This window comes from Kryptolebias marmoratus, linkage group LG21 (assembly GCF_001649575.2).
Source record: "Kryptolebias marmoratus isolate JLee-2015 linkage group LG21, ASM164957v2, whole genome shotgun sequence".
Taxonomy (NCBI): domain Eukaryota; kingdom Metazoa; phylum Chordata; class Actinopteri; order Cyprinodontiformes; family Rivulidae; genus Kryptolebias; species Kryptolebias marmoratus.
This window is the reverse complement of record NC_051450.1, coordinates 10,441,986-10,469,311: the sequence shown is the minus strand read 5'-3', so window position 1 is coordinate 10,469,311 and position 27,326 is coordinate 10,441,986. Positions and strand designations below refer to the sequence as shown.

Below are 27,326 nucleotides of genomic sequence, written 5' to 3'. Positions count from 1 at the left end.
ACCACATTTTACCGGGGCACTATTGACAGCATCCTGACCAGCTGCATTACTTCCTGGTATAGAAACTGTAGTGTGACTGACAGGAAGACCCTGAAATGTGTGAAAATGGCTCAGAGAGTCATTGGATTCTCACTGCTGTCCATAGAGTTCATTTTTAAGGAGAGCTGCAAGAAAGAAAAAAAAAACATTCTCTTCTTGTATCAGTAAAACCATCTATTTATCTTCCTGCTGTCTAGAAGGTGTTCCATCATATCGAAATCAACCAGAGTGTGCAACATCCTTATTCCTCTAGCGATAAGTCTTCTAAATCTCCAGTTGTACTCTCAAAAAAACCCCAGGACAAAATAAACATTGTTTTGTTTCTTCTTATATTTTATATACTGCACTTGAAATCACAAAATAATATAATCAGTTCCAATAACCTCCCCCAGAAACTTTGAAGCTTGTCAACATGCACTTTGGCGAATTCCAGCCTGGCTTTTTTTTTTATTATTATTATTATTATTTTTTTTGTCAATAGTGAAGACCTTCTGGGTCTTCATCCATTGAAATAGTTAAATTTAAACTCATGGTGGGTTGACTTGGATGGTATTGGAATGGTATGGCATTTTCCTTGACTCCATCCACACTATACATCTAGTCAACCTGGGGTTGTATTCCTCTTGCATCCACATCCTGGGAGGTTGGCTACAGTAGCACGAGCCTTATATCATTTAATAATATTAGTAATCGTTGTTCCTGGAACACAAATCTGCTTGAAGATGACATTTTAGCCTTTACTTTCACCGTTCATATCTGTACTCTTCTTTCTTAGCGCCTCAGGGAGCTCTCGCCTCTGCTTTCCTTCGCCCATGTTGAGTGTGGAGCACACAACAATACCAAACTACCCAGTGGCATGTTTGTTCCCTTTAAAAAGAGCTGAATGACTGTTGAAAAGTGTCATGACACATGTGATGATATTTAAGGTCAAACACTTAGTTTGAATCATGACTACAATTAAAAGATTAATAGTCTCTTTTAGGGTACCAATAAATCCGCCCATACTATTTTAGCAAATCTTTGTATCAGAAACAAATTATTTATTTATTTTTACATGTTTCTATTTTCTCTATTACATACTAAAGGCATGCAGATATGCATTCGACTATTGCTTTTTAACTGAGTCAAGTTTTACAGGAAAAAAAATTGTTGTTTAATGAGCTATAAGAGTACCAACAAAATTATTTATACCTATTTGTATTTGTATTGTATCTCATTATTTTTATATTGGTGGTTGTTTTAATTACTTTCTTGTTATCTTTGAGAATGCTTGTATCTCATGGTTTTAGCACATTTGAGCCTTTGATAGTGTTTTAATTATTATTTTTTTTCAGATTAGTCAGCAACTTTGTATCCATTTTGGCACATTGTTTCATACTAATAGGTGGACATTTTTGTTCAGATGGCATTTCGTCTGCCACTATTTTCTGTTGTTTAGACTACACTATTTTATCAGTTTATGCCTTAATGGTTATTTTTGAGGCTCTTCATTGTTAGCTCTAATAGATTTGTAACTTTGTACCTATTTTTTAGGCCATTTTTAGTCTTTTTTTTAGCTCTGATTGCATTTTGTTTTTGTTCAGTTTTAGAATACCTGGGATTACAAGAAATGTTTTTGCATCATTTAGTTGTAAGTCTACTTGACTTTCCACTAAGGAAAGTCTAGGAGCAATAAGGTCTTTAAGCTGTATAGTAAGTAAGGAAAATAAGTAATAAGTAATAAGAAATAGTTACATTTTTTTATCTTAATAAAAATACTATATATATATATATATATATATATATATATATATATGTTTCACTTTAGTTAGTAGAACTAGAATGGAATATCCACAAATGTCTATAATTCACTTAGTGTTTGGATTAAATTTAAGGCGATAAAGCTGAATGGTCTGCACAGAAACATAATTTTAGAATCTTTCACACAATATATAATAGACAAGGACACATATTATTTTCCATCCTCTGCTTAGACATTTGTCAGTGTTGATATGAAGCATTTACTGTCTCTGTAGGCTTGTCTGTCCTCCCCAGATGTCAGCATCTTCACTTCATCAGCTTGTATTTCTGCACAGCAGGACGTTGCACTGTCTCACAGGTCCTCATTGACACTTTGACCAGTCGACCGTGCAGTGTTTTGATTTCCCTTTGATTTGACAGTCTGGGTGCACCATTTCCCCCCAGAAGTACAACTTGCTCGCTGACACATGCTGTGCGTTGGCATTTCCAGAATGTCATTTTCAGTACACGGCAGACAGAACCAGCCAAATGCAGCTGAAGTTGTCACTTTTGTTTCAAATATTAGTTTCTGATTTATGGCCATCATTTTTTCCTTTCCACTGTGAAAGCTCAGGCCTGCCAGACAAGTGATGTGTGAACTGTACCATGTTTTTTGTTGATTTTTTTTTTCTCTTTTTTTTTTTTGTTGACAAGCCAGAAGCATGCTGAGGGAACTGGTAGAGAAACACCATGCTTCAAATTAATTGCTGCTTTCTGCTGTTATAGCAATTGAAAGCAGATCACCAACATTTTCATTCATCTAGTTATTTTATATGGCTGATTATGGTGTATGTTGGGGCTGCATCAGGCCAGTCGAAGCTACTCAGATCCCCCTCTTTCTGTGAATGTCCCCCAGTCCTTCCAGGGGTGTGAGCATCTATTCTTGGATTTCACCCTGGTTAAACATTTTCAAAACACATAAACTATAAATTAACTAATGCCAAAACCATTATCCTTACATGCTATTTCACTATAGCATATTTTATCTGGCACTAATCCACTCATCAATTTCTCCATCTTATTTTAGTTTTTTTTTTTATATCATCAGTACCTTTTATGAGGTTGACTTGATACCATAAACTGTTATTATTTCAGTTGAAAAGTTTGTCCATGGTTTGCACTCACCTTGTACGATCCACATTACAGTATACTGATAACATACAGCCTTATTTCTGTATTTCCATCGCTTCCTTTTGTTCTTTTACCAACTGAAGTCAGACCATCTCTCTCCAGCATGTGTGCAGCTCTGACTGTCGTGCCTGATTTTTGTTGCAAAGAGGATTTGCTCATGAATGTGTTTTGCAGTAAGTTAGTTAGGCAGGTTTTGCTCCAGTAAATCAGAATGTATTGTACATCTCATAACTCTTCCTGGGGTATGATGGAAGCTGAAGTCATCCACTTTTAACAGTCACTGGTTTGTTGTTTGATAGCAGTAACAAAAATTGAGTTAATAACAGCTAGAGATCATGTTAAAACGGTTGAAGAATGGCTCAAAGAACACAACAAAAACTCTGATGAGTTCATATGTCCTCCAAACTCCAAAGACACCAACTTGATTGTCTGTTTTATTGTATTTATGGGAGGCAAGTAAAATTCAGATAAATTCTGCCCGACAGCCCTCAGGTCCCTAATGACATGGTGACAAACTGTGTTCTTTGTGTCAGAGCTGTTTTGAGTGCCCTACAGAATATAGGTGCACCTAATGTTATCCTTTGTAACTTAATTTCATGCAGAGTCGAATATTTGCCTTATTGTAAGAACTGTTTTTCTTTTTATTTATCTTTTAAGGAGGTTGTGTGAGGTATTTCTGAGTAGTCAGTATCATACATGCAGTTGAAGGTAGCCATAGCAATTTCAGTTTGGAGAATCAAAACGATATTATCAGAAGAAGGCGACTGAGTTGTGTTAGATGGCAGAATTTTGCTCTTGAACAGGCCTTGCTCTAAGTCAAAAGCTTTCTAGCAGTTTGAATGAACACCTGAAACAGTTGTTTACTTTGTCACTATTTGTTCAACTGAAGAAAGTTTGTGTTGCTATGCTCACTATTGAAATACTGATTACTCATAAAGATAGTAGCTCAATGATTTGCGACTGTTGAAGACTAGTTGGCGATTCAAAATTCTGAGAAAATAAACTGTCTTTCAACTGCAGTCTCACTGAGTTCTGACTATAATCAACCAAGCAACCAGAAAGCTGTATGTATGCATTTTGAGTAGCCAATCTTTCAAAATCATGGCCTATTTTCTGTCAGGATTCGGTTTTGTATGTTTCTTTTTGTATTTAGTTTTTTGCTTCTGGTCTCTTTTTCTGTTTGGGTTTGTTGTCTCTTGTGTTGTTTTCATGTGGTGTTGTTCTCTGTCAGCATTCACCTCTCCTCTGTCTGTCACTTGTTTACTTGTCATGCCCATCTCCACCTGCTCCTGGTTTCATAATCATCTCACCTGTGCCCACTTTTCCTAATTACCTCCTGTGTTTAAAACCTGGTCATGTCCTCCACTCACTGCTGGTTCATTGTCACTTTCTCGTTTAATGCTCTGTTTGGTTGTCCTCCCGTCTTATCTCAGGTTTGCTCATGTCTTGTTCCTGGATTTTTTTTGTGTTTAGTTTGCTGCCACTTCAGCCTTTGTTTTGTGTTTATTGTAAATAAATTAGTTTTCTTTTAGTTCTTACAGTGAGTCTGCGCTCTGGGTTTGCCTCCTTTTCCCCACACCATGACATTTTCACTTTATTTTGTCACCCTCCTCCACCCATATCATGCCCACCTTGTCCCATTTTGTACCCACCTTGGAAACCACACTCATGTTTATGGTTGAATGTACCGGAAAACACTTCAGAAATGAGGACAGGCAGATTTGGACCAGCATGGTTTAAAGACATGGACATTTGGAGCTGAAGCCTTGTATGTTTTCCATCTTAGGAGAGCTCCTGTATAGGTGTCAAAATACGGTTCTATGACTCTGGAGTTTACTGAAACTAAATTGAGATGGCTTTGAAACACTTCAAGATTCCTGTGACAAAACCAAGTATGGTTTGAGAATCTTGTGACAACTCTGCAACTACTTAAAGAAAAAAAAAGATGTTTTTAAACATATTTTGAACAAACTTTTCAAATGCCTTACACCTGAAAAATTCCTCTTGGTTCAGTTGTAATTCGATGTTCACTTGGAACATCTGCATAACTGTGCCTTGTATTTGTATTTTGCACTTTCAGATTCTCATTTAGTAGTCTTAATTAAATATTGCTTTTTAGTATAGAAGTAAAAATACATTTAGTGTTGTTGAGTGTTGTTTTATTTCTTTACCAAACCTAGAATTAGTGTGAATTAATTATCCCAAGCATTTAGTTCAAGGTCAGTCATTTTTCAGCTTAACATCTTCTACACTGATTGCTCTTCTAAAACCATGCCATTTCAAATATGCCTGTACACAGAAAGTCCTTGTCATCTGCGCTTCATTATCAACTTTTTTTCAGGCAAAGGCCTTGTTATTAAAATTCAAGTTATTGCTGATATGCAAGGCAATTCAAAGCTGAATCAGAAAGGCTTCATAAATGGGCTGATTTTGATCAGGTTATTTGGTTTGTCATGAATCTGCCCCCCACTCATCCAGTTGCTTATCTTCTGTCTTAGAAGCAGGTTTAATGAGTTATTTTATTGCCTGCTTTGAGGGAACATCCTCCTGCCAGCAATCTCACCTTTAATATTTCAAATATTTAATATTTTGCCCTTACCTCACCCTCAAATGAAAGATTACTCCATGGGTCTAAGCTGAATATGTGTGATACTTTTTACATCAGTAATTACCCTTTAAGTAAGCTCATGATATTCACTGATTTATTTTATCTTCAAAGCTTTAAACCAAAGTCTTTGACTTTTTGATATTTGAAGGTATAAATCTGCTTTGACTTCTTGGAATGAAGACTGTAATGAGTTCATAGCACCACTCGTACAGCTTCTTTTCTCTGCTGCAGCTTTTGCTTTGCTGCATTATTTTGAAATGGGACAACATAACACACACTTCATTATCATAGAGATGATGAGGAATGGTGACGTTTCCAAAATAGTTGGTGTTTTGTGACTATATTTCAGAATAGATTTTACTGCCAATGTTTAAGGCATCTGCATCCAACTCAAAGGGACTTTGGTATCTCTCACAATGTCCTTGGCTCGCAAAAAAAGTAAAAATCTCAAGCAAGTTAGTGTTTAGAGATGGTAGTTTAAAAATGAATGAATGTCTTGGTCCAGATGAAAAACAGCCCTGGATTTTATTTATTATGGCAGTGATTTGAATTTTACAGGAAGACACTGAACAAAATGTGGTTAACTGCAAAACATGCCCTTAAGGTATTGCCACTAAACGTAGCAGTATCACATCTTAAATGGTCATCTGCTACTACATAAAACATGTTTTAAACCTTGTATTTCCACATGTTTACCCAGAGCAATGAAAACATCAAATTAACCTGCCCTCATTATTTACTAAATCAGTCCTTTATGCCAGGAAAAGTACAAATTGGACAAAATCTTATCTGCATATTAATATTTTTACTTTACAGTCAGATCCTGGACTTCTGCCTGTATGGTTTTTACATAATGCTATTTATATCCATCCATCCATTTTCTTTACGCATATTTCCATACAGGGTCAAATGGAACCTGGTGTCCATACCCAGCAGTCATTGTGCAAGAGGCAGGGTACATCCTAGACAAGATGCAAATCCATCTCAGTACTATTAACATTTTTTACTTTATATACATATGTTTCAAACATAGTTAAAAAGAGAAAGTTCACTTAAACCACATGTTTTTGGAGCTTGTTTAGGTATTCCTGTTGCAGTAACATTTTTTATTTATTTTTTTTATTAATCCCCCATCTGTCTTTATTAAAGGTCTTTGAAAACTAGGCCACAAAAAGAAAATCTAAAGCCAGTATCTCACTGAAATATGACTGTTGACAACTAGTTGGCAAACAACATTTGTGAGGGAGTTTCCAAAATGTAAACTAGCTTCTCAGTTTCCTCTTGTGAGTTGCATAGGCTTGAAATCATGTTTTTTTTAACAGTTGCAGTCTTGCACTGCTAAAAGGAAACCTTTTTCCTTTTAGTTTTTATTATTATTATTATTAATTCTAGAGTGCTAGATCTATATTTTGACACATGTGAGAGGGCTATTCATATAAGAAACATCCAAAACTATCCAAAATGTAGCTACTGTAGTAGCTCGAATCATAAATATGGGCACAAAGTGAGTAGGTATGTGGCTGGAGGTGGGCAAGGAAATAATGTGCACAGCCTGGAATACAGTTTTGTAAGCAAACAAAAATAAGCAATGCTTTTTTTTTTTTTTTAACAATTTGGCTGCACAGGCATGGTTGAACAGCGGTTTGTGTGGTCACAAACAATTAGAATTCAGTGAGACTGCAACAAAAGATTTCTCTCATTTTTTAGACACCAGCTTTTCTCCAACAGTCACAGCCCAGTGACATAATACACTAACAATTCATGAGTGCAGGTACCTGGATCAAAATGAAAATTTAGCCTTTTAAAATTTAATTGGATTTTGGCATTCTAAAATAAAATAAACAAAATCAAATCCAATAGAAAGTGTTTTTGAATTATAACACTGATGTATTCTGTGCAGTGAACAGTTAATTAGAGCAGATTTCATAATGTCAATATTGTGTGTTTTGGTAAAGTTCCAAAATATAGAGATTTGAGCTACAGACTGTGTTGCCTAACTTTAGGTGATGTTTGTGTCTGTTGGACAGATTTGTCAAGTACAATATCTGTTCCAGAGCCTTCAAGAGGAACCAGTCATGCTAATATTTAAGCATATATTTTATCTTTTACAATCTGTCTTTTTACTATTTTATTTGTTTTTTAGATGTGGTCTACAGATGCATAAAGCTCCTATTTAGAATAACATATATCCATAAAGTCTTAATTTTCCTGGGACATCGGTGTCCTCCTAGTGAAAATTTCTTATGCATATCCACCTTCTCTCCATTTAATCTGGGTTAAAGAGCACCCTACCGAGCTTCTACTTCAGTGCCAACATGCACTGCAGCCCCATCAGAAAGCCAAGGGCATAGCTAATACCGCACAGAGGCTAGTCCAGTGATAAATTCACAACAAAGCATTTTTTTTCTGTGAGGAATAAAACTACCATGGAGGCTGAAGGAATGAGAGGCGAGTGGGATAGTGAGACGGAGTGAGGGAAGGGGGGAGTTAAAAAAAGAAAGAGACCTGGTGTGATGAAAGGACATGTGGCCCGCTGTGACAAATGTTCTCCCAACTTGTGATTTATCATGGTTTAGAGAGTGAGAGAGCAGCACAGGGGGAAGTGCCAGCTAAACGAGTGCAGTTGTGGATTATATAAATGAATTCCCATTAAAAGTATATGTGTATATATATATATATATATATATATATATATTATATATATATTGGGGGGGTATGTGTGTGTATATGTTTGGCATATTCAAATTTTTTCAGCGCTTGAAGGTCATAAGAATGCAGAGTATTGTAGCATTTTGACAGTGTTCACTATAAACCAGGAGGTTCATAAATCATTCTAATAAAACTAAGCTCTATTTTTTTTATTATGCTTAGTAGTTGTTTACACTATTTTGTGTCTCACAGCTTGTTTTTATTTATTTATTTATTTTTCCGTTTCTTTTAGGCAGAAGATTAAATTCGCTGAACCACACAGTCTGTTGGCCCACGGTTTATTGCTTTAATGGGGGCACACTGCCAGAATGCTGGAAAAGTTTCATATGAGCAAGAGACAGGCCGTACATTTTCTCTGTTTGTGTTTGTATTAGAATGCAAACCGTGTCATTATGCTGTTCAGGAACAAAGACGTTATGTGAGGAAAGTTTGTTTCTTTGCCAAGTAGTTTCCCATCATAAAGGCTTCCGATCCCTCGAATGAAGTGGAGATTAATTGCGACTCCTCACAACAGATTATGAGGGCGGATGCAGTCCTCCCTCGAGAAACTACACCACGGGTCATTTGTTCAAGCTGTTATTATGACCTATAGTTGGGTTTAAAATGAAGACACCTCCTACCACTGGCCCTTCTAGGAAAATAGTATTTTTTCATGTGCTACACACTGTGAAAGAGTATTCTAACTGCAAATGTTATCTTATTAATCTTAAAATGGTTCCAACGGGAAATAAATGAAAATGTCCAACCATGCTCAAGATGTTTTGTTTCATAGTTTTGTGATTTTCTTCACTGGCCACCATTAGAATTTACTTTGACTTTTTCTGAAAGTAGAAACTTTTGTCACTGTTGTTTCAGGGTCTCATATACGGATTGTGTTTTACTGTATATACTATATACAACCGTAAAGCAGGAAGCTTTACGGTTGTATAGACTGACAGATTTGTTTGTGTTAAAAGTGTTGTACTGTTGCAAATGTATTCATCCCTCTAGGTACTCTTTTTATTTTGTTGCTTTACAACCTGAAATTTTATTGGATGTTTAATTTGACTGAAAGCATCTTCAAAACTACTCAAGAATTATAAAGTTAAAAGGGAGACACAAAGTTGTTTTAAATAATTTAAAACAACTGCTTATGGGTTCAGCCCTTTTGTTTTGAAGCCCCAAGCATTATCTTAAGAAGCTACATAATTTGTTAAATGTGATCCACCTGTGAGCAATCTAAGTGTCAGATGATCTAAACCTATGCAGTGATGAACAGCTGTTGTAACAGCCTGCAGAAGCAACTCCAGTTCAACACCTCTAAGTAGTAAAGGGATGCCACTAAGCAAGATCAAGAACTCTCCATACAGGTCTGAGACAAAGTTGTGGAGAAGTACAGATCAGAGTTGGGTTATAAAAAGAATATCCCAAACCCTAGCTCTGGTAAATCTATTAGGAAATAGAGAAAAGCTGCCACCACAGCAAACCTGCCAAAAGCTGGCCGTCCACCAAAACATAGACTGAAGAAGGGCATTAATCAAAAAAAGGGAAAGGAAAAAAAACATGTAAGAGGTCAAAGGTAACCTTGAGGGAGCGGGGTAGTTCTTCTAGAGATGGAGAGATGGAGAGATGGGAGGATTTGTCCATAGGAGCACTACTCAGTAAGCTGCACACTGCATAGAGCTGGGCTTCATAGAAGAGTGGGCAAAAATAAGTCATTGCTTAAATCCCCCCAGAAAATAAAAAAATTCTGCTGTTTGAATTTCCTTCCCAAACATGTGGAAGAAGGTGCTGTGGTCAGATGAGACCAACATAAGGAAAACATGTCTGAGGTAAAGCTTCAACTTTCTTCATGCTGAGAACACCAAGCACGGTGATTGTAACAGCATGCTGTGGGAATGTATGTCATTATCAGAGACGGTGGAAAAAAAAGTTGAAGGAGAAATAAATGAAGCAAAAATGTTGTAAAACTATTACTTTGAAACACACTAAAAATCAACTTGAACTCATAAGGCAAAATAATTTAAAGCATGCCAAGAGGGATGAATAATTTTGTAACCCACCACATATGTTTTGTCATATTTAAAAACTGTTTTAGGGGTTGGTGAATCTTGTTGTTCAAAGTAGAACAGGAAACATAAGGACAAACACCATCCTGAGCCCATGCATGTGTCCTAATGACACTGGACTCCACATTACTGTACCTCCTTTATTTGCCCAATAGTGTGTGATCTTAAAGAAGAAAAAAAACAAAACAATAATAACAAATGCTTGTTGTGTCTGTTGTTATGTTGGTTTATATCATTGGATAATTAGGAAACATGAAACAGAATTTTGTAGAATCGCCACAAAATGTTGAAAAGCACTATTAAGTGGAGACCATTCACCACAGATAACTATAATCATGTGATTTCTCATCAGGGTCCTGTGTCAAAGGATTGAAATCTTTGTTTTGATTTGATGGTGTGATTATTTCCAATTTTGCACCAACAAAGTCTTCATAAAACGTCAGTTCAAAGAATCATTTTGTTAAATAATATCATTTTTAGCAGAAATTTAGGCTGTCATGTTTAAAACAGACATTTCTATTTTAAGTCTAAAGCAGTTAAGCAGCATCTTTATATAACTCCCTTACCCTCTCCACCTTTAAAGAAAAAAATGTCACATACAGAGTAGAGCTTCAATGCTGCAATTGCAAATAATAGTGTTATTATATCCAAACTGCCATACAAGAAAGTCCCACTCATTTATAATAATGATGGAAGCCTGATGACATTTGAGGCCTTTTCAGGATCATTTTCTCGTGGCTTCTGCTTTCACTGTCCCCTGGAAAAGTGGCAGCAGCTCATTGTGCTGGTAGTTTTCTCTCCAGGTTCCCACTTCCCCGGGTGAAAGGAGTCATGGATGTGGCAGTGAAATACTCTGCTGGAGCTGTCCATTTAGTGCTGCTGAAATCTACTTCAGCCCAGTCTGGCTTTTAACGGTGCCTGGATCAGTATCAGGGAGCTTGCTGAAACGTTGTAGTCACGTGCTGGTCTTTTTAAGGGCTTGTGGGGCTCTGAAGTGTGTGAGCAGGTGCTTGCGTCGAAGTGTGTTATTATTCGACATGTTGCTGGAAGCGTTAGTCCTTGAAGAGGTGATGTGCTGCTGCATCAGCCACTTGTCATCTCCTCAAAGAGCACGTGAGATAGTGTCATTAATCACGAGTTTCTTTGATTACATTGTGTCAAAATAACCAAAATGAGCACGTGCTGCACTCTAAGCCTTTCTCTTCATCACTAAAATGTTTTTTTTTCCCTTTTCTTTCATCCCACCTCCTCTTCAAATGGGCTCAGAAATTATTTCAGGAAGCTACTCACAGTCAGATCCGTTTTCGAAGCATATTATGAGATGCAAAAGAAATAATAATAAGAATAAGCAGTGACTCAAAGCAATCCTGAGAAAATCCCATTTATTGCACAAAGCAGCTGCTGTTGTCATGACAATGAAGCTCTTTAAAATCAAGATGATGACCATGTTGTGTTTCGGGGAGTATTTTATTAGCATTAGCATTCAGTGATGGCAGAATAACACAAACACAAAGCTGTAATACTCTGCAGTTACAGTCAGGACTGCTGATGATCCTCCACTGTCGGATCAGAATTTGGGAAGAGTTTGAATGGAATTTTACACGAAATTATACAAACATTAAATCCACACTCAACACATTTATTGCCATTATATTGACACTGTATGCTCTGTTAGCAACATATCTCATCAACCACTGGATAGACTTTAATGAAAGTCTCAGAAAGTAATCATGTGATGTACATCTACAACTAATTAACTTTTGAATTCAACTTCATTTAAGATGGTTGCCACAGCTAACTGACCTTAGTAAGCACAAAAATGGCTTTAACTTTGTCAGTGTTACTAATATTGATCAAAAAATTGGTGTAGCTGATGCTGATCCTTAACATATTCTGAGCAGTAACAAATTGTGCAGGATGTTATTGCACATAACTTGTTTTCAAGATTTGACCAAAACAACTATATCGCCTTGATTTCTTAGTTTAAAACTCTTTGTTAAAGATGGCACGTGATATGCATTCCTTCAAGGAGTGCGTGGCTTTAAAGTTTTGTTTAAAATTCCTTAACTTGATTATGAAATGATGCTATTGCTGCATCAGTGGTATTCCTGATCATGAAGACCGGAGTATCAGAATGTTCTCATCATCTGACACAATCGTTCCTAAGGTCACAAGACAGTCGACAGGATCTCAACACTTCCTGCTTTGAGAGATTGTGATGTTATCAACACTTTCAACCTTAAAACTGAAAAAGAATCTCAGTCTTTAAGGACCTTCAAGAAGTCTTTGAAGGTTGACGATGATGAAAAAAGAAATGGCACTGAAGACATGTACAGAGTTTCAGGCAAACCCCGACTCATCTGGATGGTGCCTATAGGCACCGTCAAACAGAAAAAAAGCACAAAAAGAGTAAAGTTTGCAAAATCTTCAATGATAACCCAGATTCCTTATGTGATGTGAGGAAAGGAAAGAGAGAGGATGTAGGTCCTTGTATTGTTGGGAGTTGATCAAATTAAGTTCACATAAAAGTGAAACTAAGGTTGTATTATGCTGAGGGCTGTTTTGTTGGAGAAACTGGATGCAGCAAAAGAATAAAAAACCAGACGATTGAGGCATTTTACAAGGAACTTAGTCCAAGTTTAGATCTCTCAGCAGCACAGTAACCCAAAGCATCAGTCCAAACAACAGAAAGTGCTGGAAGGGGAAAAGACGGACTGTTTAAGAATCAACTCCTGACCTGAATCTGATTAAAAGTTGTCAAAGAGAGAAGAAAATGGCTTTAAAAAAATAAATAAATAAAAAGAGAGCTTGCAGATGCTGCAAAGAAAAGTAGCAGAATCTCCCAGCACAAAGCTCCAAAATGGTTCTGTTTCATGTTGCTGCAGGAAATGGCAATGTTCCCAAAGGCTCTGCTTTCAAATGTTAGAGACAAGAACCAAAACTGTGTCCAAAACATTATATGAAAAATTGATTTTTTTTGGTTTCTTTTCTTGTTAAACATTGTTTTTCTTTGTCTTCTGTTTTACTTTTTTTTTAAGAAGTCTAAAAAAATCAACAGTTTAAAGCAGCTAAATTTGGATAAATTGTCACCAATGTTGTAGTCATGTTTAGTTTAAAATATAATTTTATTTGGTACACATTTACATTGTTCAATTAACTCATTTTAATTTGTGTTGTATTTGTTAGTTTTAATTAAGTTATACTGTGTTAGTCTTCCTAAATCATTTTTAGTGACAGGTCTTCCTTTTTTTTGCATTGAAGCACCTTTGTTACAATTTGTCTGTTATTCTTCCTTTTGAGTCATGTTTCTTTTGGAAAATCCCTGGCGAAAAATATAAACATCAGGTATCATCTGAAATAGCCTTCTATGAATTTTGGGACATGCATTGTATGGCACAGACAGAATTTGAAAGAAGCTAATACATTTTCACATGCAACAATGGGATTTTGGTGAAATGAGTGAGCAAACCCATCCCTTTTTGGAGCTTTTAGCAGAGGCCTACTTCATAGAAACAGCTTTCAAAGGTTACACAGGTCACAGAAAGATGGGCTTTACATGACTGAACTGACATTTTGGAGTTTTTACACAATTTAAGCTTAAGTTTATTCATTTTTGACAATTTTACCAAATAACTTTCATCTTGGTGTGGCGGTGTCACTCTCTAACTTCTGTCGTATAATTGTCCAAAACTTTGCTAACAAAATCTCCTTATTCCTACAACCTTTACACTTCTTATACATCAAACAGTACATTCTTTTTTTTTCTTTCACTCAACATGTCACTCAGATCCACACAGCTCAGAGACCACACATCCAAACTCATCAAGGCCTCAACTTCTCTTTAAAACTGGAAGTAAGGGGTCTTTGTATGTCATATCATCTAAAAAAAACATGAAACATATAAAAATGGATAATGTTTTATGTTTTTTTTGTACAACTTGTTACCATATTAACCACACACCTGCATCTCTCACTCCCATGGTGACCATGGTTACCTGTTGATCTTGGTTCTCTTTAGATGACTCAAAGAGTTCATACATCAAAATGTGGCAGTATTTCACCTTAGATTATTCCAAAAGTGATTCCTAAATTATCACTGGGCTTCATTGGAGAAAATCCAGGTATACTGGAATTTTAGACAGTAACTGCATTGGGACACTTCAGTTTTACTTGTTTTTTTTTAAATTATTATTATTTTGTATGTGTTTTTGTACATGAAGTTCAACAACTGTTTTCCTTCAGGACTTTAATTCTAAACAGAAAATAAAGTTCTAGATGACTCAACTGAAAATTCTGATTGTTTTCTGACTCATCTGAGTCCTATTTTTTCTCTAGAGGGAACATGCTGCACATATTCAACCAGAGTATGCTGATAAATAAACGGCTTGAAACCTTTTCACCTCAGATGAGAACTCGTCCCAAAGCAGAAGGGGAAAAAAAAAAACGTGACTGTGGAATCTGGTTTTGTTGATATTTTGCAGCTGACTGATGCGAAGACTCATGAGTCACGCCTGCCATAAAATGTTGTATGCTGATAAGAGAAGAAACTGCAACCTGATGTCTCCCTTATCTTCCAGGAAGATGGTGCCAGGAAATATTTATAGACCATTCACAAGAAGAAGTTGTAAAAAAAGGGCGGATGGGGTGGAAAAAAAACTAATGCTTACTTCTAATAATTTAATGCTTGTCATCATATGTCAAGCAAATAAGAGTGAAAAATTGAGGCACACAGCTCTGTGATGCACCACCAGCTGCAGAAGCTGAGTTTCTGGGTGAGATTTCCAGACCTCTGTTCTTGTGTCAGTGTTGGAATAGTCATTTTAACACTGCCAACGTTCGTCTAGGGCAAAAAATTTGCGAACATGTCGGCTCAAACATATCTTATACAGGATTTAAAAACCACATTTAAAAAATAGAATAGAGAGAAGCAAATACTTCCTCAATATATTTTAGAAAATCGAGTCATGCTGGGAAATAGAGTTGAATACATTTAATTTTTGAACTATTCCTTTACCCGTCTTCCATATTCAGCATGCTGGGGACTGGCTGCACTAAAGGGACTGATACGGGGATAAAATAAAGCTGATGGATGGCTTCAGCCATATGCCATGACGGAATATGTTCTGGGAGAGTGGAGCTGTCTTTAACAGGAGATATACTTTTTTTTAGATTCTATTTTCTCCACAAATGGCTGTAATGGGACACATTTCCTTGACGTGGATAGGTGCATGCACAAACGTAAAGCCAACTAGGGACCAGGTTCTCTAAAACGCGGGAGGAAAAATTGAAAATAATACACAGATACAAAGATTAAAAAAGAATTGCAAGCTGAAGCTAAAATTCTAAATTGAGGTGGTTTTGTTCTTAAAATCTGTCTTTTGACAACAGCTTTCATCAAAAAAGAAAAAAAAAATACCATGCAAGTGCACAATATCTCAGTAACTAAACATAATACAGCTAGTAAATACCTGGCATTTACCAAGTATTTATGTGGTACTTACCAGGTATATACCACATACATACCTTGCTTGTACCTGGTAACTACTTGGTACATACCTGATATGAGCCTGGTATGTACCTAGTACTAGGTACATACCAGGCTCATATCAGGTATGTACCAAGTAGTTACCAGGTAATATGTATGATGTCTTTGTAGCAATACATAATACAGCCTGGTATGTAATTGTACTTACCTGGTTTGTACCTGGTACATATCTAGTATGTACCTGGTACTTACTGGGCACACACTGGGTACTTGCATCATATGGACAGCGCAGTGGATTAGTGGTTAGCACTGTTGCCTCACAGCAAGAACGTCCTGGGTTCAAACCCCGGGTTGGCCCTTGGTCTTTCTATGTGGAGTCTGAATGTTCGGGTTTTCTTCAGGCACTCCGGTTATCTCCCTCAGTCTAAAAGTATGCATGTTAGACTGCCCTTGAGACTGAGATCTGGTTAAATAAAGGTAAATATGGTTAATACATACCTGGTAAATGCCTGTTATTTACACTGGGTGTATCAGGTACTTACTGGGTATGTACTGGTTTCCTAAATGGTAAGTACCAGGCAGTATTATGTATTGTTATCAATTATTGTTATCAAATACAGTGGTGCTAATAGAAATTTGATTTTTTTTAAATTGCCTAAGTTATACAAAGTATTTACAACATGGAAAAACCTGTTTACCTTTACTAAATTTTTTAAGAAGACTTCTGTTTCTTCTTCTAAATTTAACTGAAGAAAGGAAACCATTCTGAATGGCTTTTCAGACTTTTCCACTCACCTTCTTTTTATTTTTATCCATTTTCCTTTGATCCTCTTGCCCACAAATGATATGTGAAGTCATTCGCATCACGTAATAGGCACTACAGATCTGGTGAGTCAGTCCAGAAATCCCTTGGCTGCACTGAAGCAGCTAAAGTACACATATGAGGCTGAAATGTTGCAAGGTTAATTGGTGACACCACTTAAAACAATGCCAGTCATTTATTTTAATGTAATTTCCATCCAATGACCATGAATTTGTTTCTAGAGTTGTGGCCTATGCCAATAATGATTAATCAATGTATATTATTTTTAAGATTGTGAAGAATATTGATTACATGGAAGCTGTAATTTGGATATATGGTTCACAGTTCAGGAGGTTGGCAGCTGGGTGCCGTTGGTTGGGAAATGATGAGGTAGAGATGAGTGGATGGCTCCATTTGTTCGGGCAGCCAGCCATCGTCACTCAGTTAATTCCCAACTTTGCTGGAATGTGTATTTAAACAGAGACGCCCCTCGCAACATTCATCACTGCCATGACTCGTCCATTTGTCAACATCCGAGACATGAAGTTTGTATACCCACTCTGTAAAACAGCCACTGAGAGGTGGTTATTGTCTTCTCGGCTGCCGCGGTCTGACCACATAAAGCATTCGCCAAGAGCCAAAGGGCGCTGGTCGAAAGTAGCCGTCGTTTGTTTGGAGCTGATTGATTGGCTGTTGGGAAGCTGCTTCAGATTCATACATCATCCTCCTAAATGTGAGCACTGACTGAGTGGCTGGAGAACGCTGCTTTTGTGGTTTGAGCACAAGCAGATGGTGGTGTGGAAACAGGGTGGCTCCCATTCTTCTCATTGCATCAAAACTTACCTGACAACTGTTATTACTGATTTACTTTCAGCACCCTTTCCAAAGAAACATTACCGTATCATGGTAGCATATAACATGAGAAATGCTGTCTTCTCTTTTGTCAGTTTCAACAACTAATAAATTATGTCATTTTTAAAATGCTGTTATTGTTTTTGGAGCATTGTTTAGTTAAATGCCTTTGCATGTCTCATAGGTTATCTGTGAAATAAGTTAAACAGTTAAATGTACAGCAGTCAGACACAATATTTGGTTGAATATTTGTGGTTGAAAAGATATCTAAACAACTAAATTGTTGATAAACATCTATTCTAAAAAAGGCACTAAATTTGTAAAAGGCCTATTAAACAAGCAAATTACCTTAAATATACCACTGAAATAGAAATACACTGGATTGGTCAGTGGGCAACAAGTGGTTAGCTGTCGCCTCATAGCAAGAATGTCACAGGTTCAACTCCCAGCTGGGGCCTTTCTGGTTGGAGTGTGCATGTTCTCCGTGAGCATGTGTGGGTTTTTTCCGGGTACGTCAGTTTCCTCCCACAGACCAAAACCATGCATATTAAGTAGTTTAGTAACTCTAAATTGTCCCTAGGTGTGAGTAAGAGTGTGAATGGTTGTTTGTCTCTATGTGGCCTAGTGATGGACTTGCAAACTGTCCAGGGTGTACCCCGCCTCTTGCACAGTGACTGCTGCAGAAAAGAATCATCTCCCCATGACCTGGAAAGAAAAAAAAGTGGGTAAAGAAAATGAAGGGGTGGATTGGCCACTGATGGTGTTTGGCAAGATTCATAGCCGCCACCTTACTAGGTGCGATGTGTATCACTCTGTACTGTTTACACGTCAAAGGTACACGTTGTTAATGCCTTGTGCATGCTCTAGGCTGTGTCATCAATCCAAAACTGCATGGCAAAAGTCTTACTTTACTTAAATAAACATCATACATACTGAGCAAAATGCCTCCCACCAAGCCCTGTCAAGCATTACCAGTGGGAAAATACTGACCTGACATGCTACTGCTGCCATCATAAAATTACATAGTGCTGTAATCATAGCCATTCTGTAACTGTACTTTAAGTAATTACTGTCAGTACTTTATATGTCCACTTAGTCTAACCCTACTACCGGTGTCAGTAGTTAATTACACTTAGACTAATAACTTAAACTTCTATAATGTAGTTTTTGTTATTATTATTGTTATTATTATTATTACAGCTTAGATATTACGGAAATATTTAGGCCTTACATAATATGCACATAGTCTTTAGACATGGCTTAACTGAGTGTTTGTAAGTAAGTAATTTACTATTATTTAGCATTTATATTTTACACATAAAGCAGGTAAAACACATTTGTCGATAAGCAGCTGTTATTGATAATATACAGTATTAAATAATCAAGTCATTCTGATAGATGGTAAATGCCTACCCTCAGTACAGAGCTTTACAGTAATTATAGTAGTCTAGTTTAGACAGAGTGATGGCCCCTGGTATATTAATACAATGAAAAGACTAATATTTCCAAAGATAAATAAGATAAACACAATGACATGTTCTTTGAAGTTGAAGTTCTGATAATTAACCCATTAATGGAAAACAATGATCTCCTTGGTTGATTTTTTTTTTCCCTCACGAATTTATGGTCTGCTGCCATGCTGGCAAGTGCTACCATGTAGCACTTACCAAGATGGCAGCACAAATTCTTGCCTCAATAGCATTGACTGCGCTATGGTTAGCCATTTTAGTATATTTCTATGTCGGTTCATGTTTAGCTTCTTTTTGTGTGGACAAAAAATGTCAATTTTGGGTTCAAATTCAAGTCCTCTACCTTTCAATGTATCCAGCTGAGCTAATCAGCCAAAGACTATGCAATACTAAAACATAACGCCGTTTCCGATCTACTTGTGGTGCAGTTTTAGCTGGAATCCCTAACTTGTACTGGATGATTGCCTTGTTTTTATTTTCCCTAAAATGTGCCCAACTCCTTATGAATGTCAGAAAGAAATGTTGTTGCCAGCACACAGCCTATGTAGTTTATTGTTTCCATGATACATTGAAAAAAAAAAAAGAAAAGTTCTGTTTAAAATCTCAGCAAAGTGATTTTGTTTGACAACACTGATGACTTAACTGCAATAATAGTGACTGAAAAGTGGGCAAAAAAAAGTTCTTACACCTCCAGACCGTGAATCAACCTTGTCAAAAATTTAGCTGGAGTTAATCAGGAAAAAAAAGAGGGCTTTGATTAGACAACTCTGAAACTGTGTTTATTGCTCATTAGTTTGAAACCACTGACAGGTGAATTTAATCAACTTGATTGTGTCAGAGCTCTGCTGGGATGCGTTGAATTCTGTCATTTAGGCAGTAGGTGTTCAGTTTTCCTACCAGACGTGATCTCAGACATACATTTGGACATAAATGAATGGATTAGAATTTTTTGAAGCCGAGTAATAATAAGTAGACAGTATCCTATGTCAGCAGTCAGACTCATTTCAGTTCGAAGCTTCAGAGATTCTCAGGCAGAAGCCAAGCTAGTCAGAAGGAGGCTTACTTAAGAGCAAATTTTTAAATTTAAAGCAACTCAGACCTCAGTAATTTGATATCTGTCCAATCAAAAACTATGTGGTTGATTTTTACAACAGATAACTGGCTATGCCAAGCAATGCCATTTTAGCATTTTTCCTTCCAGCACGCTGCATCTCCAGAACAAATATATCAGGTTTTGTTGCGTTGTAGGCTGGAACCCAGAATGCAGGCAGACACAGAGGAGCTCAGAAGTAAACAGATTTATTTAACTAAGCAAAACAAAAAGCTACAAGATGGTGGATCACAGGGAACACGAGCAGAACCAAACAGTGCATCATAGCGATAATGATTCAGCAAAGAGAAACTCACTACTGACTGAATCTAAAGGCTGATGACGAGGAACTGGAAACAGGTGCGTGATTACAAAGTAGGGGCAGGTGTAGGCTGACTGGAAAAGTGCTGAGCTGAGGGAAGGTGAGTAGTGGCACAGGGAACACAAGGAACAAAACTATACAACATATACACAAGGATAACAGAAGAAAATATCAAACTACCCAAATCCTGACAAAATAATTGTCAGATGCAAAAAAAAAAAGATGTGGTGTATAATTTACAGGAAAACTTTAATGAAGCCACTAATATTTTTATTTATTCATTTAGTTTTTGAGATATGAGTTGCTTTTGTGACTGCATGTTGGAATGGTTGGTTGGCATAGGTTTGATTTGGGCTGGGGCCTTTTTGCCTGGAGTTTGCATGTTTTTTCCCATGCATGTGTGGATTTTTGTCAGGTACTCCAGTTCTCTGTGTCGCTATGGCCCTAGACAGGCTGGCAACCTGTCTAGGGTGTACCCCACCTCTCGCACAATAACCACAGGAGATAGACACCCTGCACAGGAAAGCAGGCAAAGAAAATAGATCTAAAGTAAAACAAACCAAAAGAAAAAAATAAACTTTTCAGTTGGTTACACAGCAACCTCTATACAACAACAGCAGAAACCATTCCTCCTGGGACTTTTAAAAGTTACTCATGTGAATAAGGAGGAAACTTAACCTGCGAGGTAGCTTGATTCAAAGTAAATTACAAAACCATATTTTCTTTTGTCCCAACACAACCCAATAATATCTCATTCAAGGGTATCTGAAAGTGGTTTATTTCCTCTGAGACTGTTTTCCAAGAATAGGCCTTATTTTCTGCCCGTTTGTACCCTGTTGGTCACATGAAACAACACTGCAGATATTCATTTGAGACGCCGAGGTAATTGACTTCGCCCCGTCGCCACCTGACTTTAATTAACAGCGCAGCACATTCGGTTACAAACCGGCAATATAAGGAGTCAAACTGGAGAGTGGGGTATTAATTAACTCTAAGTACATCTCAGAACAAATCAAAGTAAGTCATTTCCTCTCTGTGTTTAATGGGGATTGTACAAGAACTCTTGCAGATGTAATTAATTGAACAAGCAATGAAAAGATGCTCGGTTCTTATCGTGAAATGTTCACGACACAAGAGGTTGTTAAGATTTACTGCTGTGTTTGGTGTTTTCCAGCCTCTGTAATTATTTAAACTTTCAAACTAGTCGAACTTTGTTTAATGCAGATGTTTGCATACTTTTAACATTTTCATCACTGAAGGCTTTTAGGTTTTTTCTGCTCCTGTGTGAGAATGAAGAACATGCAAACTTTTTCTTGTTCTTCCAATAGCCAGTAGATTTTTAATTAAAAAGTATAAAATAAGTCTAAATGGTATCTACAATAAGCCAGAGCTTCAACTTACATCTTTTTTGTTATTTGAGCCATGTGTGATAATTAGTTATTGCCTGAATTTGCTGAAATGCGAAAATGGTACAACAACGTCTTGTTTGTGTGTCTGTCTGTTAGCGAACTATTTCATGAACCACTCGGCAGACTTTAATGAAACTTCCAGAGAATCATCACTGGATACACATTTACAACTTATTAATTGTTGGATCTAATCCAATTTAAGATGGCCGCCACACCCAAATGAACTTACAAAACACAATTATTGCTGTAATTCAGTTAGTTTTACAGATACTGACTTAAAATTTGTTGTGGTTGTAGCTGAGAGTAATTTACAACACATACTTGAAGTGTTTCTCATTTAGCAACATATTTGCTTAAAACTTTAGCATTAATGTTTGGAGTCAAGCCTATTTTTCTGTTGTCAAAATACCAAATGAACCACCAGATAGATTTTAATATTACTTTCATCAACTAATCATTGGCTGTACAACTACAACTCATTAGGTTTTGGATTCAATCTCATTCAAGATGGCCACCACAGCTAATTGATCTTAGCCAACACAAAAATGGCAGTAACAGTCATTTTTACAGATATTGAGCTGAAATTTGATGAGGTGACTTTGTTTGCTCATGTGGATTTAGGCTACAGTTTCTTTGTTTTTGTATCATTTGAAAATGACCAAAATATTTGAATAAATAAATAAAATTGTATGCAGCTTTGATTTATGAAAATAGCTTTTTTCTTTAAAAAAAAAAAACATGCTGCAGGAGGTTATGAGCAAAAAGATTTTAAAAAGTAATAGCTCCAACAAGGGGAGCAGCTAAGGGACACTGCAGACCAGTGAGGTACAAAACATTTTAGCCAACACTTTGGTCATTTTAAGGCTCTTTGATTTTGATTTTTAGTATTAATAAAAAAAAAAAATCGTAACCAAGTTTAGACTTAAATTTTCAGACAAAATGGCTTAAACAAAGACAAATCTGAGAACGCCAGCGTACACTTAGATCACACTGTACATGTTAATATTGTCATGCTTGTATCTTGTTCCTATTTGTATTAATTATAATTGTTGCAATTATGGTCCAAATAAATTTATTTTTTTGTGTGTTGTATAAGTTTGGTTGCTTTAATTGGTTTGGGGGGCATTGTTTGCAAATTAGGCTTCAGCTAGAAGCCCTAGATGCAAAACAACACATAAGGATATTTAATATGGATGAAGGGTTTTTTCTTTCTTTTTGTGGACGTGATTAAGTATATTTGAATTTAACAGGATCAGGATAAAAAAACAGTGTAAGCCAGACAATGCATTGAAATTTAGCACCAGCTGCTATATGGGAAAAATAAGTAGCTAATATGAGTAATATTGGGGGGGGGGGTATTTTGTTAATGAAGTGAATAAAAATAAAACAGATGAGCGTTAATGTCACTGCGGGTTTGACTGAATCATTTATGAGATCAAGTTCAATGTAAATTCCGTATAGGAGCTTCTCATTGGTCTCCATTCACTTCGCTGCTTTGCAACCCAATCGTGTGTGCGCGCGGGCTGTGCGGACCGTGGAGGGGCACGCGCGTGTGGAATATTGAGCGGAGTCCCGCATGAAGAGATGCGCGGCTTCTCTCTGCCTCTCTTCCTCCGTCTCCTCCTCCTCTTCCTCCTCCTCTTTTTCTTTTTTCTCCCCCCCTCCGACTGACTGAATCTCTTCTCTTCTCTCTGAGCTGCTCGTCCTCTCCTTCCACCACTTCTTATTTCACACCTTTGCGTCTCCGGTGTGTATTTGCCATTTATTTATTTATTTATTTTAACCCCCTCCCCTGCTGCCTCTCCGTCATCCTTCTCTCCTCCAGCCGGGGAAACAACAGGTTTGTCCCCCGCGCCAGGGAGCCATGACCACGGCGAAGGAAGGCACCAATGCGCCGTCGAAAGCGGCTCAGCAGCCAGACCAGGTACCGATGAGCCGTTCACCCCTCGCGCTCCTTGGATGTTAACCTGCACCGCCCCTGCCTTTTAGCTGCTCGACACTCTCTGTCATGTTTGCTTTCTGACCGATTAACAACACGCTGCGCTTCGGGAAAGCGCGCGTCCACGTCGGTTCGTTTTTAAAAGGCTTGTGCGCTCTGGAGTGATTTGGCAACGACAGCCGGGAGCTGTCCGTCACCGTCGTGATTGGCTTTAATGAGATTGTGCAGTGACTTTACGAGCAGTTTTTTTTTTTTNGGGGGGGGGGTGTTCTCATCGTTCTCCTCGCAGCAGACAGAAAGTGGAGAAGGGCCCACGAAAAGTGCCACGGAGGACAAAACCGTGTTTGATCAAATTGTCAATCAGCGGGGCACCTGGAGCTCGAGGTTGTGCTCCTGTTTTAAAGGCTGTTGCTTGTCTGCGCTGCGTCTTGGTTCGGTTCTGTTCTGCGGAGCATCTGTTGGATCCCCCCCACCCCGCCCCCGCTGAGGCACCTGAGCCGCACAAACTTAACCTCATCAGAGGAAATGAGCTTTCTGTGGGGTTTTGTTTCATGATAGACGCAAAACGCTCATTGTCAACAAATCGGAGCCACATCTTCTCTTTGAAAGTTTGCAATCAATGCATCAGTAGATACTTGTAAATATGGCAATGCATGCTCTCACTTCTGTGGCTCCTGCAGCAAAGAATCCCCTATTTTCTGATAAAGTTTGTAATTTATTTTTAGCCCCACCAGCCTGTCAGCATAAACCATAATTTTGGATAAAATCTGTCACTACCATCTCTCCCTATGCGTTGCACCTGTCTGAAAATGACAGAAAAGGTGATATTATTTCTGCTGATACCTAGTAGCAAACTGTCAGTGTCACCCCTTACAGGCAGGATAAGGTCTATCTGTCTGTGCGTGCATGTTCCGTGGCTGCAGAACAGACTTTGCAGACGTAATCTTCAACATAACCAGGTGATAGACTGGGAAATTAGATCATGCTGAATGATATCAGTTGGCTCGCTGCGAGTCATAAATCACACAAACGTAAGTAAGTTTACAGGCTTGTATCACAGAAAAGTGAGGTTTGCTGTTTTGTGCCGTTATGTTCTATTGCAAATTGGATATTTGTTGGTTAAGATGGTCTGTTTGACCAAAAAAAAAAAAAGAAAAGTTAATTTAATGACATATAATTGGACTTTCAGTCACTTTGTGAGGATTTCTTTGCAACCCCTAAATGTTTCTCTTAAGATTTTAGCTGCAAAACGAACAAAAAACAGGTTTATTCTACATGGATTTTTGGCCAAAAAGGGGGGGTTGTAAAAGGTGCCACTAAACTTTAAAAACACTATATAGATTCACCATTTCATTAAAACCACTGAAAATGCAGCTGCAGTTTCAAGCTAATATTTGTGTCATGTCTCTCCCACATAGGTTGTATTTAACTCTTAGAAAGCATAAATATGTCATCTTATTTTGTTCAATATGTGTGCTGTTTTACTTAAATGAATGCTATAAAGCAAACCCAGTGCCACAAATTTACATCAGAATTGGGACTCATACACAATGCGCCTCATCATGTACTTTTAAATGGAAAAAAAATCAACTAAAATATCTGTCACAAGTGTAAAAATCTAAAAGGAACAATGGTAAACATTGTGATTTTCCTTTCCGTAATGAAATTCTTTATAAGTCAATTTAAGCTGAAAGAATTTTTGTCATCTTAAAATATTTAAATTCATCTGTCCGCTGACTTACTAAACAGTTGCTTTAGCGTCACTCATAAATATTAGAAACTGCTATTATTCTATCAACGCGATATTGCAGCTCTAATCATCTGATACGGTTCAGCTTTTAATAAAAGCCCTTCAGTTGTGTGCATTTATTAAATCTACATATTTTTAAATAAAACAAAAAAAAAATGCCAGCAGAGACTGACCTTTTCCCTAATAACTGTGAAAATTAGAGACCCGGTGATGCTGTGATTTCAGGGAGTAGTTACAATAATTGCGGCTTTCAGGGAATTTCTTTTTTTTTTTTTTTTACCCTTTTTCTTTTTTTGTCCAGAGACATGACGTTTCAACAAAGTGAAAAATTGCCCCTAAAGTACCTTAAGGTTGTGAAATCCACATATGTCCATTCGCATCACACAAGGACACCGAAATGGGCAGAAAGCTGTGATTACGTGAGGTCCTGTTACCAGCTGATTGATGGTCTGCTCGCAGGGCTTATGGTCCAGGGATGGAGGGGTGGGGGACGCAGATAGAGGGCAGCTCACCAGAGATAGCAGCGGCAGCAGCTCTCCGGTAATCAACTGAGAGTCGCAGCTCTAACACTCATTAGCGAAACAAGGTGGAGGCTCGGAAGGAGCAAGAGGTCGAGCTGCAGAGGGGGAGATGATGCTTTTGCAGGGGCGAGACAGTTTACACCAATTTAAAGCTGCTGTCAAAATATGCTTCTCTCTGGGTCATTATGAAGATTGAGCTGTAATGTCAGAGCGCTGCTAATAGAAATCTGAACATTGGAAACAATGTGTTTGCCCAAATCAAATTCTGGTTAGAGAATATTGTTTCTTGTGCAGCTTATGTATTAATTTATTTTTCATGATGATAATTTCCCAAACCGTCTGACTTGGTTTAACGCGAGTGATATCACAAGTTCAGTATCAGTATCGCCCGCTGCTCTTCATTTGTCTGTACCATGAACACCTGGATGGATATTAATGAAACTTTCAGAAAACAATCCTCCGGTTGACATGTACAACTGATTAAGCTTTGAAGCCAGCACAGTTCAACATGGCTGCCACAGCTATCTGAACTTAAAAAGACAACAACACATAAATGGACATGATTCTGTCATTTTTACAGATATGGACCTAAAATTCTGCATGGTAGTGGTTAAGAATGATCCCAACACATACATAGTGCTAAAGGTTTGTGCAAGATCTTTGTTTAAAATTTTCCTATTAACTATTTGGAATCAACTCTGTCTCTCTGTTTGCAAAACAGCTGATAAACCACTGGATGGATTTTACGGAAACTTTCAGGAAATAATTATTGAATGTACATCTACAGCTGATTAATTTTTGGTGCCAGTATAAATTAGGATGGCCATCAACTGACTTTAGAAAACACAAACTTGTCAGGGATTCCATCGTTTTTACAGATATTGGTGTGATTATAGCGAAGAGTAATTCAAAACACATAGTCCAAGTGCTACTCATTGGGCAACAGTTTTTCTTAAAACTTAAGCAATAATTGTTGAAATCAGTTATGTTTGTCTGTTAGCAAAATACCTAATGAACCACTGGATGGGTTTTAATGAAGTTGAGAAAGCTGTCACTCAATGTCCATCTACAACTGATTAGTTTTGGGAGGTAAACCAATCCAATTCAAGATGACCACCACAGCTAACCAACAGCCAACACAAAAAATGGCTGTAGCTCAGCTAGCCTGACAAATATTAAGCTGAAATTTGATGGAGTAGTAGCTAGGAGAACACATACTCTCACAGCTGATGATACAACATGATATTGTGCATAACGGTATTTTCAAGATTTGACCAAAATGGCTACGACTCTGGCATGAAAGGTGGCAGGTGATATGCATTTCTTCAAGTAATGCAAGGCTTTGAATTAAATCTATTTTGAGCATTTTATGT

The 27,326-nt window shown here is 37.4% G+C and overlaps 1 protein-coding gene across 6 annotated transcripts in view; it reads left to right on the top strand.

The window, feature by feature from the left end:
* Positions 1-27,326, top strand: part of LOC108234705 (dipeptidyl aminopeptidase-like protein 6) — a 225,726-nt gene that overhangs the window by 112,943 nt on the left and 85,457 nt on the right. Inside the window, exon 1 of one of the 6 annotated variants that reach the window (XM_017414083.3) lies at positions 23,281-23,667. The exons of the other annotated variants lie outside the window; for them this stretch is intronic. Within the exon in view, the coding sequence (XP_017269572.1) occupies positions 23,608-23,667 (60 nt within the window). The 5' untranslated portion in view covers positions 23,281-23,607. Of the gene's footprint in view, positions 1-23,280; positions 23,668-27,326 lie in introns of those variants that run through there. 6 annotated transcript variants of the gene reach the window in all.